This window comes from Oncorhynchus gorbuscha, linkage group LG02, assembly GCF_021184085.1.
Source record: "Oncorhynchus gorbuscha isolate QuinsamMale2020 ecotype Even-year linkage group LG02, OgorEven_v1.0, whole genome shotgun sequence".
Taxonomy (NCBI): domain Eukaryota; kingdom Metazoa; phylum Chordata; class Actinopteri; order Salmoniformes; family Salmonidae; genus Oncorhynchus; species Oncorhynchus gorbuscha.
In genome coordinates, this window is record NC_060174.1 from 56,024,562 (window position 1) to 56,042,885 (window position 18,324).

The 18,324-nt window shown below is 43.3% G+C and overlaps 1 protein-coding gene across 2 annotated transcripts; it reads right to left on the minus strand.

Annotated features, from left to right (window-relative positions):
* Positions 1-7,369: 7,369 nt before the first annotated feature.
* LOC124004940 (protein fem-1 homolog B-like) lies at positions 7,370-18,056 on the minus strand. 2 transcript variants are annotated; one of them, XM_046313748.1, is made up of 5 exons: positions 17,636-18,056; positions 16,989-17,109; positions 14,284-14,467; positions 11,944-13,353; positions 7,370-11,733 (listed from the first exon to the last, which is right to left on the minus strand). In XM_046313748.1, the coding sequence occupies exons 4-5, from the start codon at positions 12,189-12,191 to the stop codon at positions 10,098-10,100; spliced, it is 1,884 nt and encodes a 627-aa protein (XP_046169704.1). In that variant the 5' UTR covers positions 12,192-13,353; positions 14,284-14,467; positions 16,989-17,109; positions 17,636-18,056; the 3' UTR covers positions 7,370-10,097. The 2 variants fall into 2 exon arrangements, with proteins under 2 accessions (XP_046169704.1, XP_046169709.1); XM_046313753.1 differs by having other exon boundaries at positions 14,276-14,467.
* Positions 18,057-18,324: the final 268 nt, after the last annotated feature.

Here is an 18,324-nt window from a genome sequence, read left to right on the forward strand (position 1 = left end):
GCAGGTGTCTCAGTCGACTACGGCCTGCGCCTACCCGAAGCGACCTGCAGTCTGTGGCCGCTTCTCCAGTTGTTTCCCCTCTACAAGTCTAGAGGAATTCTGTTATTCCGTTTTGGACTTTAATAAACTCTGTTTCTGTTAAGTCGCTTTTGGGTCCTCTTTTACCTGCATGACAGCCTGTGCCATTAAACCCCTTCAACTCATCCAGAACGCCGCAGCCCGTCTGATTTTCAACCTTCCCAAGTTCTCTCACGTCACCCCGCTCCTCCGTTCTCTCCACTGGCTTCCAGTTGAAGCTCGCATCCGCTACAAGACCATGGTGCTTGCCTACGGAGCTGTGAGGGGAACGGCACCTCAGTACCTCCAGGCTCTGATCAGGCCCTACACCCAAACAAGGGCACTGCGTTCATCCACCTCTGGCCTGCTCGCCTCCCTACCACTGAGGAAGTACAGTACTGAGGAAGTACAGCTCCCGCTCAGCCCAGTCAAAACTGTGGAACAAACTCCCTCACGATGCCAGGACAGCGGAGTCAATCACCACCTTCCGGAGACACCTGAAACCCCACCTCTTTAAGGAATACCTAGGATAGGATAAGTAATCCCTCTCACCCCCCTTTAAGATTTAGATGCACTATTGTAAAGTGACTGTTCCACTGGATGTCATAAGGTGAATGCACCAATTTGTAAGTCGCTCTGGATAAGAGCGTCTGCTAAATGACTTAAATGTAAAATGTAAATGTAAGGACATTACATCAAAGTTGGATCGGCCTGTAGTGTGGTTTTCCACTTTAATTTTGAGTGTGACTCCAAATCCAGACCTCCATGGGTTGATAAATTTGATTTCCATTGATCATTTTGTGTGATTTTGTTGTCAGCACATTCAACTATGTAAAGAAAAAAGTATTCAATAAGAATATTTCATTCATTCAGATCTAGGATGTGTTATTTTAGTGTTCCCTTTATTTTTTGAGCAGTGTATATTATGGAACGCTTCACAGTTTCCAATGGAGGATCCTGAATTATAAGAACCCTGGTTATTTTGAGTTGAGCTGAGAGAAATACTGCCGTGGTACTGTCGTAGTACTTGGAGCGTACATTGGTCACCTTGCCTGCTCCCTCCAGAAACCTTAATGAAACTTGTCTCATCCTATTTTGACTACCTTCCCTTGCTTTATTGCCAAGTTGACCACAGCTTTTCAGACGTGTGATGTGCATAATAAAGGGAGTTTGAGGCATGCTGAAATGGAAGAGGAGGATTACCCTTGTTGCTGTTCCCTTTCTTCCCTGGACCTGGTGATGACCCCTCCTCCTCTGATTTACCCATATTTTCTCTTCTGCCCATTTGCTGCAGGTGGCTCATTTTCAGATGCCTCAATTGTGGGGTTCTATACATTTTTGCAGTTCTGAACAAAGAGACACAGGAGGCCCTGAACAGCAGAATCATCCCTTGGTATCTCCCCCATCCATTCACAAGTGGTTGATGATGGTTCTAGGCATGTTTACTCTCACAGTTGTAGTATTTTTGCAATGCGGAATTGCTTTCAAAAGGTTAACCATCATTTTGTACCCTTCCTTTGCCAGCTAATTTAATATGCCAGTGAGCGCTGTCTGCCATTCATGCTCTGCATCACTTGAAGTCATCTCTGGGAAAAGGCTAAATACAGTCGCTAGTGGGTCTACAAACACCTTGCACAGTCTTTACATCTTAAAACACGAACATGTCTGGATTGCGTATGTCTTCACACCCCAGAATTAATACTTGGTGGAACTTAATTCACTTTTGGCAGCCATTACAGAACTGAATAATTTATCAGTTGTTTGTGTTGGAAATTGAACAGCAACATTCAAACCTTCTCTGGTTTTCAAGCACATTTAAGTCATGGCTGAGACTGGACCATTCAGAAACACTCACCACCTCTTGGAAAACCACCTGTACTCCCTGTTCACCCATGACTGCATGGCCAAGCACGCTTCCAACTCAATCATCAAGTTTGCAAACAACACAACAGTAGTAGGCTTGAGGGCTCTGTGAGTGTGGTGCCTGGAAAACAACCTCTCATTCAACGTCAACAAAACAAAGAAGATGATCATGGACTTCAGGAAACAGCAGAGGGTGCACCCACCTATCTATATCGACGGGACCATAGTGGAGAAGGTGGAAAGTTCCTTAGCGTACACATCACTGACAAACTGAAATGGACCACCCACACAAACAGTGTGGTGAAGAAGGCACAACAGAGCCTCTTCAACCTCAGGAGGCTAAAGAAATGTGTCTTGTCATCTAAAACCCTCACAAACTTTTACAGATGCACAATTGAAAGCATCCTGTCAGGCTATATCACAGCCTGGTACGGCAACTGCACCACCCGCAACCTCAAGACTCTCCAGAGGGTGGTGCGGTCTGCCCAACGCATTACCGGGGGCAAACTACCTGCCCTCTAGGACACTTACAGCACCCAATGTCACAGGAAGGACAAAAAGATCATCAAGGACATCAACCACCCAAGCCACTGCCTGTTCACCCCGCTATCATCCAGAAGGTGAGGTCAGTATAGGTGCATCAAAGCTGGGGCCGAGAGACTGAAAAACAGCTTCTATCTCAAGGCCATCAGACTGTAAAACAGCCATCACTAGCACATTAGAGGCTGCTGCATATAGGCATAGACTAGAAATCACTGGCCACTTTAAGGAATGGAATACTAGTCACTTTAATAATGTATATATCTTACATTACTCATCTCATATGTTTATTCTGTATTCTATACTATTCTACGGTATCTTAGTCCATTGCGCTCTGACATCACTCGTCCATGTGTATATAGTCTTAATTGGGTATATGTGGGGTAATTTGTTAGATATTTTTTATTTTGTGGAGTATGGGTTTGTGATGAACTACCTATTGAGAAATGGAAGGATCGACCGGCCATCCTACCCCACACATACCCAATACTGCCTTCACCACCTCTTCTTTTAATATCCAACTGTTAAACTTTTGTAGACAGTTTTTCCAATGGACCAACAGCCATTTTTTTACCCTGTTCTCTCTTTTGATCCAGAATCTCCTCCACGTGAAAGACTTTGTCTTTACCCAGCTGTACCTTCTGGAGTTCCTTCTCATAAAAGGAATTTACTAAATTTACTAGATTTACTAAATCTTGAACTATATCCACATATCTATGGGTGTTGTGTGCTGTAAAGTATTTCCACAATCCTTCCTTCAAAGTTCTGTTAAAGCGTTCAACCACTGAAGCTTTCAAATCCGAAACTGTAGCAAAATGTATGATATTGTGGTTCTTCATGAGTTTCTGAAAAGTATTACTAAAAAATGATTTACCGCCGTCAGTCTGCACTTTCTTGTGTGCTCCTCCTTCCTCCAAGATAGAGTCAAAGTCCCGGGTCACCTCTTGCCCCACTCTTATTTTTTAAGACTTTTTAAATTACTGTTTCATATACACGCCTCCCAAACAGCAGATCCATAAGTTCACTACGAAAATTTCACAACTCTTTCAAATGATCAAACACTTTCCACAGTTCAACAAGGTCCCTACACAACAATCACCAGGACAGCTTTATTGCAATCACATGCTTAACCAAAAACAGCTGCACTATCAGGTTACATAACCCCTCACTCGATAGCGTGACAACATCCGGACAGGATGTGCATAAATGGGCATAACCACGTGACACATAAAATAGGTCATCAATCACTTTTGGACACAAGCCTTCTACTATAATTATTTTTGCATTAACCCTTTTCGGCCCTAACTCTATTTGACTCACCCACACACTTACACATACTTATTACTTACACTGACACTGCAACACATACACTCACACATAACACATACACACAGGCACACACACTTCCACACTTACAGTTGAAGTCGAAAGTTTACATACACCTTCGCCAAATACATTTAAACTTAGTTTTTCACAATTCCTGACATTTTATCCTAGTAAAAATTCAAATGTCAGAATAATAGTAAAGAGAAGGAATTATTTCAGCTTGTATCTCTTTCATCACATTCCCAGTTGGTCAGCAGTTTACATACACTTAATTAGTATTTGGTAGCATTGCCTTTAAATTGTTTAACGTTAATTAAACGTTAATTGTCAAACGTTTCAGGTAGCCTTCCACAAGCTTCCCACAATAAGTTGGGTGAATTTTGGCCCATTCCTCCTGACAGAGCTGGTGTAACTAAGTCAGGTTTGTAGGCCTCCTTGCTCGCACACACTTTTTCAGTTCTGCCCATACATTTTCTATGGGATTGAGGTCAGGGCTTTGTGATGGCAAATCCAATACCTTGACTTTGTTGTCCTTAAGCCATTTTGCCACAACTTTGGAAGTATGCTCGGGGTCATTGTCCATTTGGAAGACCCATTTGCGACCAAGCTCTTTCACTTCCTGACTGATGTCTTGAGATGTTGCTTCAATATATCCACCTAATTTTCCTTCCTCATGATGCCATCTATTTTGTTACTGCTAAAAAACATTTTCTAAATTAGTCCATACTCCCTTATTCTACTGGCAACTTCTCAGAAGTGTGATGATTGAAAATATGCTTGGCCTATCATGAGGGTGTCTGTGTATGTTAAAAGCAACATTTTGCAACATATGGTGTGACTAGCGGAAAGGCTGTGGCTGGCCTTGGGTGTAGGCAGCTATCATGAATTGTTGGGAGCACATACAGAACGTAGGGTAGGGAACAAACAGTCTTTTGTTAGATAACAGGAGCCAGGTGTGTGATAACTGTATATTCTACACAACTACAACGACTGACCACTGAAGAGCCTAGGGGGCTGGGACCAGCTCGTGCGTCAACAATCAACGATAGGCTGGGTGAGTTTAAACCACGCCCAGTCTACTCTCAGAGTATATTATAATAACTTTGTCAGGAACTAGTCAGTTCTCTGTTCTACCCTGCGTGGTGTTACTGCGAACCCGTATATAGAAAATTGCATTTACCACTTATTGCTTATCTAATAAAAAGTACATAGTATACAATCGGTGACTCAATGTCATATTTATCCTGATACCAGATTCGATTGACGCAACCCTTAACAGAAGAGTTACCAGATCATGAAGTTACCCCACTAACTAGAATTCTCACTCCAGGATACCAATCTAGTGACATTTGTATCAAAACAAAAACACAAAATCAATCCATTTGAGGTAACTGTCATCCCTTATTAACATATATTTTCCATTCTATAAGCAGACTGAACATAGTATCACTGTATAAGTACCCAAAGACCAGAACCTCAGGGAACTGGTCATTTTCCCCTTTCAAACACGTGATTTAAAAAAAATCATGTTGAATCAAAAAATAAACAAAAGCCTGCGTTGGTTTTGCATATATCAGATACATGGGGACCTATTTTGACTCGCTGTGTGCGTTGGCTCAGGAAGTCCAACAGCCTCAAAACCAGCCCCTCCCCTCATCTAACGAGAAGTCCCGAATGAGTCTCTGTGCCAGAATGTAAGGCTGGATGGATTGTGTTGAAGGCAGAAGAAAAGTCAACAAACAGAACCCTGACATGGGATTTAGCACCCTCTTGATGTCTATAGACCATGTTAAGGAGGTTAAGAATGGCATCATCAACTCGTGTGCTAGGCTGATAGGCAAACTGAAATGGGTCGAAAAGCTTCTAGTTGACACTGAGAATATGACTTTTCACAATTTTCTCAAGGCATTGCATTACTAAGGATGTCAAGTCGACAGGGCAGTAGTCATTCAGCACAGAGGGATGAGATGCTTTAGGAATTGGTATAATTATTGATTTTTTCCACAATACTGGCACGTGTTGCTGGTCGAAGGAGCATTTGAAAATGTCTATAAAAACACCAGCCAATTTGTTCAGCACAGAGCTTTAACACATGTCCACTTATTTTGCCAGGGCTTTTGTATGCGTTATATCCCCTGAACAACTTTAAAACATCAGATTGTTTAACAACAACTCTCTCAAACATTTGTAATGATGCGTCCATTTGTTTTACCTCCGACACAAAGTTGTCTGATTCAAATCTTGAGAAGAAAACATTCAGTTCATTAGCCATATCCCCCAAGGTCAGCACTGGTTTTTCCCCTGCCTATGTGGGGGGCACTAGCCATGGATTTAATCCCTTGCCAGGCCACCCTTGCGCTTCCTGAGGAGAGGGTCCTCTCCACCCTTTGCTTGTATGCCTCCTTGTCCACCAGTATCTGTATTTTTATCATTTTTATCTCCTAAAGCCTGTCTATCACCCTCAGCATAAACTGCCCTCTTCCTATCAAGTAGTGATTTTAGATGTTGAGAGGAGGGGTCAGGAGACACTGACTTTTATTAAAGTAATTTTATTACTGTAATCTGTCTACATTTTAAAATGACATTTATTTTGATTTAAATAGTGCCTGATTAAATTTATTTCATACAAGTATGGACTAATGACCAAGGGAGTCTCTTACTAGGTTTATAGTCATGTGTTGCGCACATTTTAAGTCTATAAGACTTGACCTCTACCTCAAAGATTTGTGAACATCTCTGTACCACTCTTCATATTTACAAACATGGTGGTGGCTGCATCCTGTTATGGGTATGCTTGTCACCGGCAAGGGAGTTTTATTTAGGAGAAAAAGAAATGGAATAGAGCAAAGCACAGGCAAAATCCTAGAGGAAAACCTGATTCAGTCTGCTTTCCCACAGACACTGGGAGACAATTTCCCCTATCAGCAGGACAATGACCTAAAACACAAGGCCAAATATACACTGGAGTTGCTAACCAAGACGACGTTGAATGTTCCTGAGTGACCTACTTACAGTTTTGACTTAAATCAGCTTGATTATCTATGGCTGTTGTGTAACACTGAGATTTACCCAGAAAGAATCACATCTGTAATCACTGCCAAAGGTTATTCTAACATGTATTCACTTGAATACTTATATAAATTTGTCATTTCTGTATTTCATTTTCAATACATTTGCTACAAATTCTAAAAACATGTTCACTGCCATTATCGGGTATTGTGTGTGTAGAAGGGTGAGAAAAAACAACATTAAATCAATTTTGATATCAGGTTGTAATAACAAAATGTGGAATAAGGCTTATGAATACATCTATAAAGTTGATTACCTGCGCTCTACACTTTCACTGCTGTTATGAAATGGTTTAACACTGATATAATTGAAAGTGAAAATGCTCTCAGGCATTTCCTAAACTGTTTTGCCTTGCCATGCAGAAATATATATTTTTTAAATCTAGTGGTTACCAGTATGTTGCTGCCTGGAGACGCCTGGTTAAATGTTTTGGTTTCCAGGGGCTAAAGTTCTGTCACTGTGACAGATTTGTCATATTGATTCTTAAAAATATATAAATTGAAAAGGACTGGAATTGGTCAAACTTTCAGTTTAATACATGCACAAAAGATCATTACAGTACTCAACAACATGATGGTCAACAACATGATGGTCATAACTTTTTTTTTTTTTACCTGAAAGGGGAGGTTAACTTGGCCCCGCAGACAATCAGAGATTGAGTGATTTTTCTTTGCTTTAACCCCTGGGTTTCACTCTTTCCCCTCTCTCTGCCTTCCCAGCGGGGCTTCTTCAACAGGCAGGAGGATGAGGAGGAGCAAGTAGCTATCAGGAAGACGCCAGAAGAGCGGTAACCATGGCGAGTGTGGACCTGCTTCAGCCCCATCTCTCAGGGACCCCAAGCACACCCCAGACATGAGAATGTGGGTGCCAGCTCGGTGCCCTTATCCCACTTTGCCATTGGCCAAAAAGCACACCAGTCTTGCTGTGCTGAGCCCTTCCACTGAAACAACCATTTCTACCGACTCGAGAGTCATGATTTGTTTTTTCTGAGTGACTCATTTGTTCGAACTGCTGGCCACAATGAATTCTACAGCAGGATCAATACACGCTCCTCCAGGGATCTGCTCCCACTAGCAACTGTCTGCCATATGTGCACAGGCTAAATAGATCATGGTGCAGACAGTATAGACAAGGAAAATACATCTTAAGAACTGATCATTGATTGCATGGTGCAATAATTAATTAAATTAATCGATAATTGAATGGTATGACAGAAATGAATGGATAATTGAATGTTACGACAGTTTTGTCCCATACGGCAGCACACAATTGGCTCAGCGTTGTCCGGGTTAGGGGAGGGTTTGGCCAGAGGGGCTTTACTTGGCTCATCACACTCTAGCAACTCCATGTGGCAGGCCAGGTGCCTGCAGGATGACTTCATTTGTCAGTAAGATGGTGTTGTTTCCTCCAACACATTGGTGCAGCTGGCTTACGGGTTAAACTGGCAGGTGTTAAGAAGTGCGGTTAGGCGGGTCATGTTTCAGAGGCATGACTCGACCTTCACCTCTCCCAAGCCCATTGGGGAGTTGCAGCAATGAGACAAGATCGTAATTTGATATCACAAAATTGGGAAGAAAAAGGGAGGTAAAAAATACATTTAAAAATAAAACACATTCCATCATATCACATGAAATTGAAAAATCCTAACAATTGAGCAATATCTGTATAGCAACAGGGTAAATTGGCCAGATTCCATATGAAATGATAGCTGTGTGTGTGTTTGTGTGGAATTATCAGTTAAGATTTAAGCCCACTGTTGCTCTGACTCAATCCAGAAGCCATCTGTATGCGTGACGTGGGTCATTGCATGCGGCATTGGACCAATTTTGAAAATTTTACATTTACACATGACATTTTTTGGACCAATGTTAAAACATTTGGTATTGGCATTTCTGATAAACGTAAACTGATGAAGAAGCACAGTTATACTGTCTTTAGGCTAATTTGCACAAAATACAAATACATACAATCTCCACTCAAGCCCCCCAAAATAAAAACATACGGTGACACGGTTAAGTAAAATCTGGTCAAATCAATATAGCTTTTTCAGTTGTACAACACCACGCTATGATTTACTTGGATGAAAATCTTGAATCGAATCACCTTTCATTCTCAGCTTTAATCTCTGATCTGATTCGAACACACAAAATGACAGACATTAGAATCGTTAGTTGTTAAGGACAAAGGACAGGTTGCAAGCATGAGTGGAAAAGGCTAAAAGCCAACATTCAACACCGTCACGAACAATCCACAGTCCCTCTCTCATTTGCTTAGCATGTGTACCCACACACAAACACAAGACAGAGAATGGAAGACATGCTCAAACATCAATACCAGCAACATCCATTTAAAAACGGTCATTATGTGGCAATGCTCAACCAAAACCGTGGAGTCTCCACACACAGAAGCCAAGCAAGTCAGGAGGGCCAACAAACCCAAGTGTTGGTGACTTGGTTACAAGGGATATCTAGGCCTAATTATTCCAAAATATAAAATAAGGCACATCTTTAACAGTCAGTGTTCATGTAAAAGAAAGCCCATTATACATATTTTTAAGTACAAAACAAAATCACACACCTCTTAAATAAACCTTTTTTTTATATTGGTTATGAAAAAACAAACTCTTAAGTACAAAGTTCTAAATTCAACTACTACCTTCTCATCTCTTCTCTCACAGACACACATTCACTTGCTCAAACAATGGGCCTTAATAATCACTGCAAACCTGCATACAACACCACTTCAACAGGCAACCTGCAAAATGAATCAATAGAGTAATGCTACTTTTCATGGTTGCGAACCTAGCTGGGAGTCTGGGACAATTGGATACATGCACTAAAAGCAGCCAAAAGGTGCTGCTGTTGTCACCATTGTGTGGATGCTTGGCTTTGCCAGGTATTCTCTTTGGAAGACTTTGGGGAAAGTGAAAGCTCAAAGTTGGCTGACAATTTCCTCATTCTGCTAGTGACACCCAGTGTGTCACAATGACAGCCACAGATCGTAACACTTCAGTGGGAGAGAAATGGGAGTTGCTGCTGGTACTTGTGATTCATACTTAAAACAGAAAAAAGGAACCATTGTTTTAAAACACTAAATGCATCCGACTATTCCTAATCATCATCAGCAGCAAGCACCATTTTGATTTGATAGAAAATTAGAACAATAAAATATATAAAATATTTAAAAAATCACAAGAACACAAGTTTTCTAAATGGTTTAAAAAGCCTCCTTAGCCAAGTGGATCAGTGGAACTCCACAAACTCCTCCAGGGTCTTAGGGATCTGGTTGTGGAAGGTGATTTGGTGCTGGCAGATGGCACGTGCCGCCAGGCACTTGAGGCTCATCTTCATCTGGGTCTTAAGCAGGATCTCCGACACACCTGTGGTGCTCTTGTCCAGTGGCGTCTTCTTCTGCTTGTTGGTCATGTCAGTGTGTGCTCCAGCCTCCACCAGGCTGATGATGATGGCGTGCAGTGTCAGGAAGTCGCTGATAGGCCGGTTGTACTGGACGATGATGTGCAGAGGACTGTTGCCCTCGTGGTCCACCGCGTTCACTTGCGCACCACAGTCCAGCAGTAGCTTGGTGACCTGAGCATTGGGGAAGCTGCACACATCGTTGGTGTGGAAGTCGTCCACAGGCGTGCTGGAGCTGATGGCCAGGTGCAACAGGGACAAGCCCTCCCGTGAACGCGGGTCCAGCTGGATCAGGTTGTATATTTGCTCGTTGACATGGGCACGTGCCTCCTCGCCGCACACAGTCTTGGTGCTGATACACACCAGGTAGAGGAAGGTGAACATATTGGACTCATAGTTGTCCATGGCCGTGTGCAGCCCTGCCTCAGGTGCCGCCTCCACCCTTGCGATGTTCCTCTGGATCTCCAGCACGCTGCAGTGTAACACCTGCTCCACTGGCTCCGCCCCCACCGGCTCCTTCAGGTGCACCATCTGGGAGAAGACCTGGGCGAACCGCAGCAGGTCCTTGTGCGTGTTGCGGTTGCCCTTCTGACGCAGGTGCAGCGCGTGCAGCCATAGCTTGATGCACTGGCCGAACTCCATATTGTCGGCGTACACAGCTCCCCGGTAGATGATGGGGTGCGACACGTCAATGTTATCCGATCCCAGAATACGCTCACGCACCATCAGGCCTTCCATGTGCAGCGCATTGCGGTCTGCCCGGATTGCCTCCAGTTCCTGCAGGGTGCGGCACTCGCCCCGGCCGCTGTAGGCCTCGATGGGCGGAAGCAGCTCCTTGGCGATGAGGCTGACGGGATCACGGTGGCGCTCCAGCATGGCCAGGTACAGGTAGTGATAGGTCTTGAGGATGTCATAGTTCTCCCGGTCGTTGGCGAACGAGGCACCCAGCAGCTCAAGGGCCTCGATGCGGCTGTGCAGGCCACAGTCGGCATGAGACAGCAGCAGCTCCACCACCTCCGCCTTACAACTCTCCGCCGCCATCTTGATCGGTGTCATGCCGTGGCCGTTCACCACCATGGCAGCCTGGCAGCGCACCAGCTCCTTAACGATGTCCAGATGGCCCGCCTCAGCAGCAAAGTGCAGGGCGGTGGCCCCACAGTGGGCCTTGGAGTTAGGGTCAGCTCCATGCTCCAGCAGGAAGCCCACTACGTCCGTATGGCCCTTGTAGGCAGCAATCATCAGGCAGGTGTTGTCATACTTGTTGGCGATGCCGATTTTGGCCTGGTGGTCCACCAGGTATTTCACAATGTCCAGACACCCGTCAAAGCAGGCTGCCCTCAGGGGGGTGGAGTTGGTGACAGTGGTGTGGTTGACTTTGGCCTGGTGGCACACCAACTGGCGGACTACCTCAAAGTGTCCTGCGCCAGCCGCACACCACAGAGCAGTGGCCCCATCAATGACATACCTGAAGGAGAGAGGAGATGGGTAGAATGAATCAATCATCAAATGCACATGGAAGTGTATTAAATACCTTAATTTCCCACAATTATACCAACATAAATGAAGTGCAAATACACTCAATTGACACAACACACAATTTAATTTGAGGAGTTGGTGTGCTGCCAGGCTGCCATGGGGGTGAACAGACAGAATTATTAAATTCATGAATACTAACCCGTCAAATCTGACTGTGCCAGTTTGTTCAGTATCCACCCTGTAGTGATCCAGCAGCAGCCTCACAACTTTGTCATGTCCGTTTCGAGCTGCGATGATGAGAGGAGTTGACCTTTGGCCGGCGAGGTGGGTCACATAACTCAGTATATATCGTGTCTCTGGCTTGGAGTGGTTGAGCAGCAAGGCGGCCAGTGTCAGGACTCGGCCCTCAGCGGCCGCTTTGTAGACGTACCCGGCAAGCGACTCCATCCAAGCCTAGCAGGTCGCCGGCACCTCCGCAAGTGTCGCCCACTAGATGCACTCCAACGCAGCCCGCCTCCCATTAAAATACCGAAACAATCTCCAGTGCTCACATGAAAAACTCAATTGAGCGTGGTTGATAACTCGTTTATTAACTAAAACCCATTCTTCCACAGCACCGAGCTAACAAGTCGCATGAAAACTAGTTCGTATTATTTGTCTGTACTAACTTTTGGGTTCGATTTGCACCGAGCTAACGCATAAACTGAGGTTCGCTAACGTTATCTAGCAAGCAAACGTTCAAAACCGTGTAAGTAGCTAGTTATGTATCATACCAAAGATTTGATAATACTATAATACTTGGAAGAGAGAGCAGTAACGTCTTGCTGTTTCGTCGCTTTTCTTGAATTCCTCCTCTTTAAACACTTTGAAGCAGGCGAGATCAATGCAGAATTTGCTCGGATATATCCCACCAATGTGAATGTTTTGAGACCAGAGCAAGGCTACCTTTAATACCTTTAACCTTTACCATCCAAGTTACTTGCCGGAAGTGATTTTTCAATTCCCAAAATGCCTCCGAATCGAAACCGATAGCTACAATGTGAATGAGGCCGTGGATGCACAGAATTCTTTAACCAGAGATGTTAAATAAATACAGAGATAACAACGTATGGCACCATCCAGCAGACTGTCGACTAATCGCGTTGAAGTTGTTAGGCTGAGTCGACAAACCTGCCTATTTTCCTCTAAAGTACATAATGTCACGATTACAAAGCTATACGATATTACAGACAAATGAATTATATCACGTCTCAAAATATGTGTAATGTACTTCTTATTCATGAAATACATGCTAATGTTGGGTTTTTGAGCTAGCGACCAATTGACTCCCATTCACTCCTTAAAAGGAGCGCTCTCCTTGTCCCAGATTCACCCAAAATGCCGACGCATGGGCAACGTACACAATGGGCACTAATACTATTCCAATTGAGTTTTCCATCTCCTCAAAAGTATCTCTGCTTCTTCACAGGGCTTGTTTGAGTGGTAAAGGCTGAAGCAACCGACTGCAGATGAAAATCGGAGGATGTACATCTGCGACAGCCGGAAGTCGGACACTGTTGTGATGTGGTTTTCCAACAGCAAGGCTCATTACTATGGCGGACCAAACCAGCTGTAATTAGAATGAAATGCATGAATAAATAAACGAATGAACACATAAAAAGATAAATTAACAAATAAACCCCCACAATTAAATAAATGAGCAAGGAAATACAAAAATACTGACTAAAATGTAATAATTGTATCTATTTATCTGAATGTATTTAATTATTGATCTATGTATTATATAATTACTCAAAGTGTAATTTTTTAATTCACAAGCATTTTGCTGGACCTGCAATAACATCTCCTAAATATGTGTATGTGACCAATACATTGATTTTATATATAGTACCAGTCAAACGTTTGGACGTTCATTCAAGGGCTTTTCTTTATTTGTACTATTTTCTAAATAATACAAAATACATTTTTGATCTACTTTTCTGCTAACTAGCTATCTAATGACTAGTCACTATCTAATGTCTAGTCATACCAAATCATGAAAATGCTTTTATTTGTATGGTATGTTCAATGGAAACAAAGTTTTAAAACTCTGACGTGTTTTGGCTGCATGGCCTTCGTCAGGGAGTACAAAAATATGATAATGTCCGCTCTTGAACCGCTTTTTCCAATCAACCCTGATTTGAAGAGAAAGTGGTTACAGAATGAATTGGACAACACCTAGTAAGCAATACTATACACATTAAGAAGTGAAATACTGTAGATATGTTATCAAAAATGCATCTCAAGGCTAGAATCATCAGAACCCCTAGAAAGGTAGTTCTAACCTTGAATATGATGCGTCAAAGTGTTAAGAATAGGAGAGCCATCTATTTTATAGTACACTAGAACACGGACCAAACATGGACCACAACAGTTTAAACATAGCTGAGGGCAATATAGTAACATGTCCACTAGATGAGAGCAAAGGGACCTCAAATGATCCTACAGGAAAGGCAAGAAATCCATACCTTCATTTAAACTAGGGTACTTACTTACTTACTTTTCTAATTGAGGCCGGAACATAGCTTGTAGGGAAGCAGGGTTGGCATGGGGTAAGGACTTGTAGTGCTTTGCCATGGGGCAGTCTTCATTGACTACCCGTATGGCGTACTTGTGTTCTGCTAAGCAGAAGGCATCTCTTTGTCTGTCCAATGTAGAACACCTTGCACTGTGGACATTCCAATCTGTAGAGGACGTGAGTGGTTTTGCAGTTAATTAAATACCTGATTTGATACTCAATTTTAGAAGCTGTGTCAACCAAAATACTTTTTCTGTGCAATATTTCTGCAATGGTTGCATTTAAAAGAGCCCTTGGGTTTGTGCTCTAGCCAAGTCTTTTGAGAGTCACCAGGAAGATAGCTGTGGACTAATTTGTCATTTAGGGTAGGACATCTCTTAAAGCTTATGACTATTGGTTCTGGAAAGCCTGCATAGTAGAGTATAACTTTGAATGATTCCCCTATAATTTTTTATGATTATTTTGAATGTTCTTTGCTTCAGTGCTGTATTTTGTAACAAAGTCCACTCTCTCTGGTGCATTACAAGGTACTCCCCTTCGCAAATAAATTCTCTGTCAAGTCATCCAGTCCTAGATGAACTGAGCTGACTACACTGACTGTGCTAGGGGCAGACTCCACTAAGCTGGCACGCTGTCTAATCATTAGTTGATTATTTTAATCTGCTGTGTAGTGCTGTGTAGTGCTAGGGCAAAAACCAAAACGTGCACCCCTTGAGGTCCCGAGGACCAAGATTAAGAAACACAGCTCTAACGCCTAAACAAAATAGGTTCTCAGGAAGTGTTTGCTAACATACACAGACTGTTCCCAAGAATAAACAGAATACATTCACTACATGACCAAAAGTATGTAGACACCTGCTCGTGTCGAACAACTCATTCCAAAATCATGGGCATTAATATTGCGTTGGTCATCCCTTTGCGGTTTTAACAGCCTCTACTCTTCTGGGAAGGCTTTCCACTAGATGTTGCAGCATTGCTATGGGGACTTGCTTCCATTCAGCCACTTGCTTCCATTCAGACTTGCTTCCAACAGCATTAGTGAGGTCGGGCATTGTTGGGCGATTACGCCTGGCTCGCAGTCGGCGTTCCAATTCATCCCAAAGGTGTTCGATGGGGTTGAGGTCAGGGCTCTGTGCAGGTCAGTCCAGTTCTTCCACACCAATCTTAACAAATCATTTCTGTATGGACCTCACTTTGGGCATGGGGGCATTGTCATGGAGTAACAGGAAAAGTCCTTCCCCAAACTGTTGCCACAAAGTTGGAAGAACAGAATCGTCTAGAATGTGTCTGCTATAGCATTAAGATTTCCCTTCACTGGAACTAAGGGGCCTAGCCCGAACCATGAAAAACAGCACCAGACCATTATTCCTCCTCCACCAAACTTTTCAGTTGGCACTATGCATTCGGGCAGGTAGCATTCTCCAGGCATCCGCCAAACCCCGATTTGTCCATCAGACTGCCAGATGGTGAAAACGTGATTCATCACTCCAGAGAACGCGTTTCCACTGCTCCAGAGTCCAATGGCGGTGAACTTTACACCACTCCAGCCGACGCTATGCATTATACATGCTGATCTTAGGCTTGTGCGCGACTGCTCGGCCATGGAAACCAATTTCATGAAGCTCCCGACTAACAATCATTTTGCTGACATTGCTTCCAGAGACAGTTTGGAACTTGGTAGTGGGTATTGCAACCGAGGATAGACGATTGTTACACACTACGCGCTTCGGGCACTCGGTGCTCGCATTCTGTGAGCTTGTGTGGCCTACCACTTCAAGGCTGAGCCGTTGTTGCTCCTAGATGTTTCCACTTCACAATAACAGCACTTACAGTTGACCGGGAGTTAGGAAAATTATGATTAAATGACCGGAAATAATCATTTTAAATGGAACTGTAACTAAAGTAAACTTATACTCTGTTTTATTATATCTGATTAATAATATGAGTTCATAAGAAGGGATTGTGTGACACGGACAAGGAGTAATTAAAGTTAATGAACACCATTCCAACTAGGAAGAAAGAAATGGGTTGTGGATTAAGTAAACAGATAAGGTAGTTAACCTATGGTTGAACCGACAAACTCTGACAAAACTCTGGGGTGTTTTAGATAAGACAGTGAGTGCATTCCTAGGTTTTCTGTTAATTAGAACTGTCAGCTAAGTGGTGATCGATAATGTTGAGGGGTCAAAAGTTAATTCAGTTGTGTATGTGCTAGGGGGGTCAGAATGAACTTTCAAAGTTCTCTTTGTTCCCGGTCGAAAGGAGGGGATTCTGTTGAGCAATGAAATGACGTCATGTTATTGTATATAAACTGATGCTCGTAGTAACGTGGCAGCGCGCTCCGAGAATAAATTATGTTACCTATTATTGATAAGACTGGTCTCCGTCTATTTTATGCAAACAAGAATCTTACAAATTCTCATAAAATAGATTAAGGGAATTCAATTAATGAAAACACATTGGTATAATGAAATTACAGTAACACCGGGCAGCTCTAGCAGGGCAATGTTTCTACATCTAGTTGAAAGACTTCCCAGAAAAGTGGAGGCTGTTATAGCAGCAAAGTGGGGGACAAACTCCATGATTTTGGAAGGAGAAGTTTGACGAGTAGGTGTCCACATACTTTTGGTCATGTAATGTATGTGTCGAGTTGTGAAAGGAAGGCATAAGATGAGTTGGTGACTCACTAGTCCAAACTTGAGTTCCTCTGCCTTGTTGGTGTAGCGGTCCAGGGCGATGAAGTATAAGCCTGACTCCACCTGGTAAATGTGTTCTCTCTACACACACTGACCTGTCTGCTGAGAACAACTGGTGTGGAAGAGCGAGGGAAATTAGATGTCACAGACAGAGTTCAATTGGAGTTTAAATGTTTTAACATCTTAATGTTGCATTCAAGGTCTATTTTAGGACTGCAATGGTTTATCAAAAGAGGAAACTATGGTTAATCATTTAGCCAAATAAGTGATAAGATGTGGGGTTGAGCCGAGCTGTAGGGCAATTCTATGGTTACAAGTGATGCTGACACTCAGATTTTCATTTTAAAAATGTATGTCAGACCAAAATTATTTGAAGTGAAACAAACCATAAAACTCTATGTGCAGGAACTCTGTTTGTCATGCATTTCAAAGTGAAAAATCTGAGTCTCCGCATTACTTCATTACTGTAGAATTGCCATGCGTCAATCCACGGCACTTGTCAGTCAGCATGGCTCAGTGCCAGTGTTGCCAACTTAGCGACACATTTTCAAAAAGGTGACCAGCAACAAATCTAGCGACTTTTTCTGGTGTTATTGGAGACTTTTGGAGACTGACATGAAAGCACATATTGTTCTTACTCTTCTCAACGAGCAGCGGGTGCTCGGGCCCCACCCCCGTCCCAAAGCACGCACAGGCGGCCCAGTCCTCACGCAGCAGTCCCTCCCAGCTGCAGTCAGAGCAGGAGATGTTCACCCTTCCGCGTGGGGTGAATCGCAAATGAATCGTGCATGCGGGAAGCTGATCCCACCCTGGCTTACATTCAGGGCAGGATGTAAATGTACATTTATTAAAATAAAAACTAAATTTAAAAATTAGGTAACTCCGCCAGAATGTCTCTTTTGGGTCACTTTTGCCGGTCCCAAGCCCGGATAAAGGAGGAGGGTGGCCTGCTCTCGCGGCCAGCCTCGGTTCTTAACTGACTTGCCTAGTTAAATAGATAAAACTTTGTTGAAGCACCTTTGGCAGCGATTACAGACTTGAGTCTTCTTGGGTATGACGCTACAAGCTTGGCACACCTGTATTTGGGGAGATTCTCCCATTCTTCTCTGTAGATCCTTTCATGTTCTGTCAGGTTGGATGGGGAGCATCGCTGCACAGCTATCTTCAGATCTCTCCAGAGATGTTCGATCAGGTTCAAGTCTGGGCTCAGGCTGGGCCACTCAAGGACAGTCACAGACTTGTCCCAAGCTACTCCTGCATGGTCTTGGCTGTGTGCTTAGGGTTAGGGTCCCCTCCTGTACTCCTTTTTTCACACATGACTGCATGG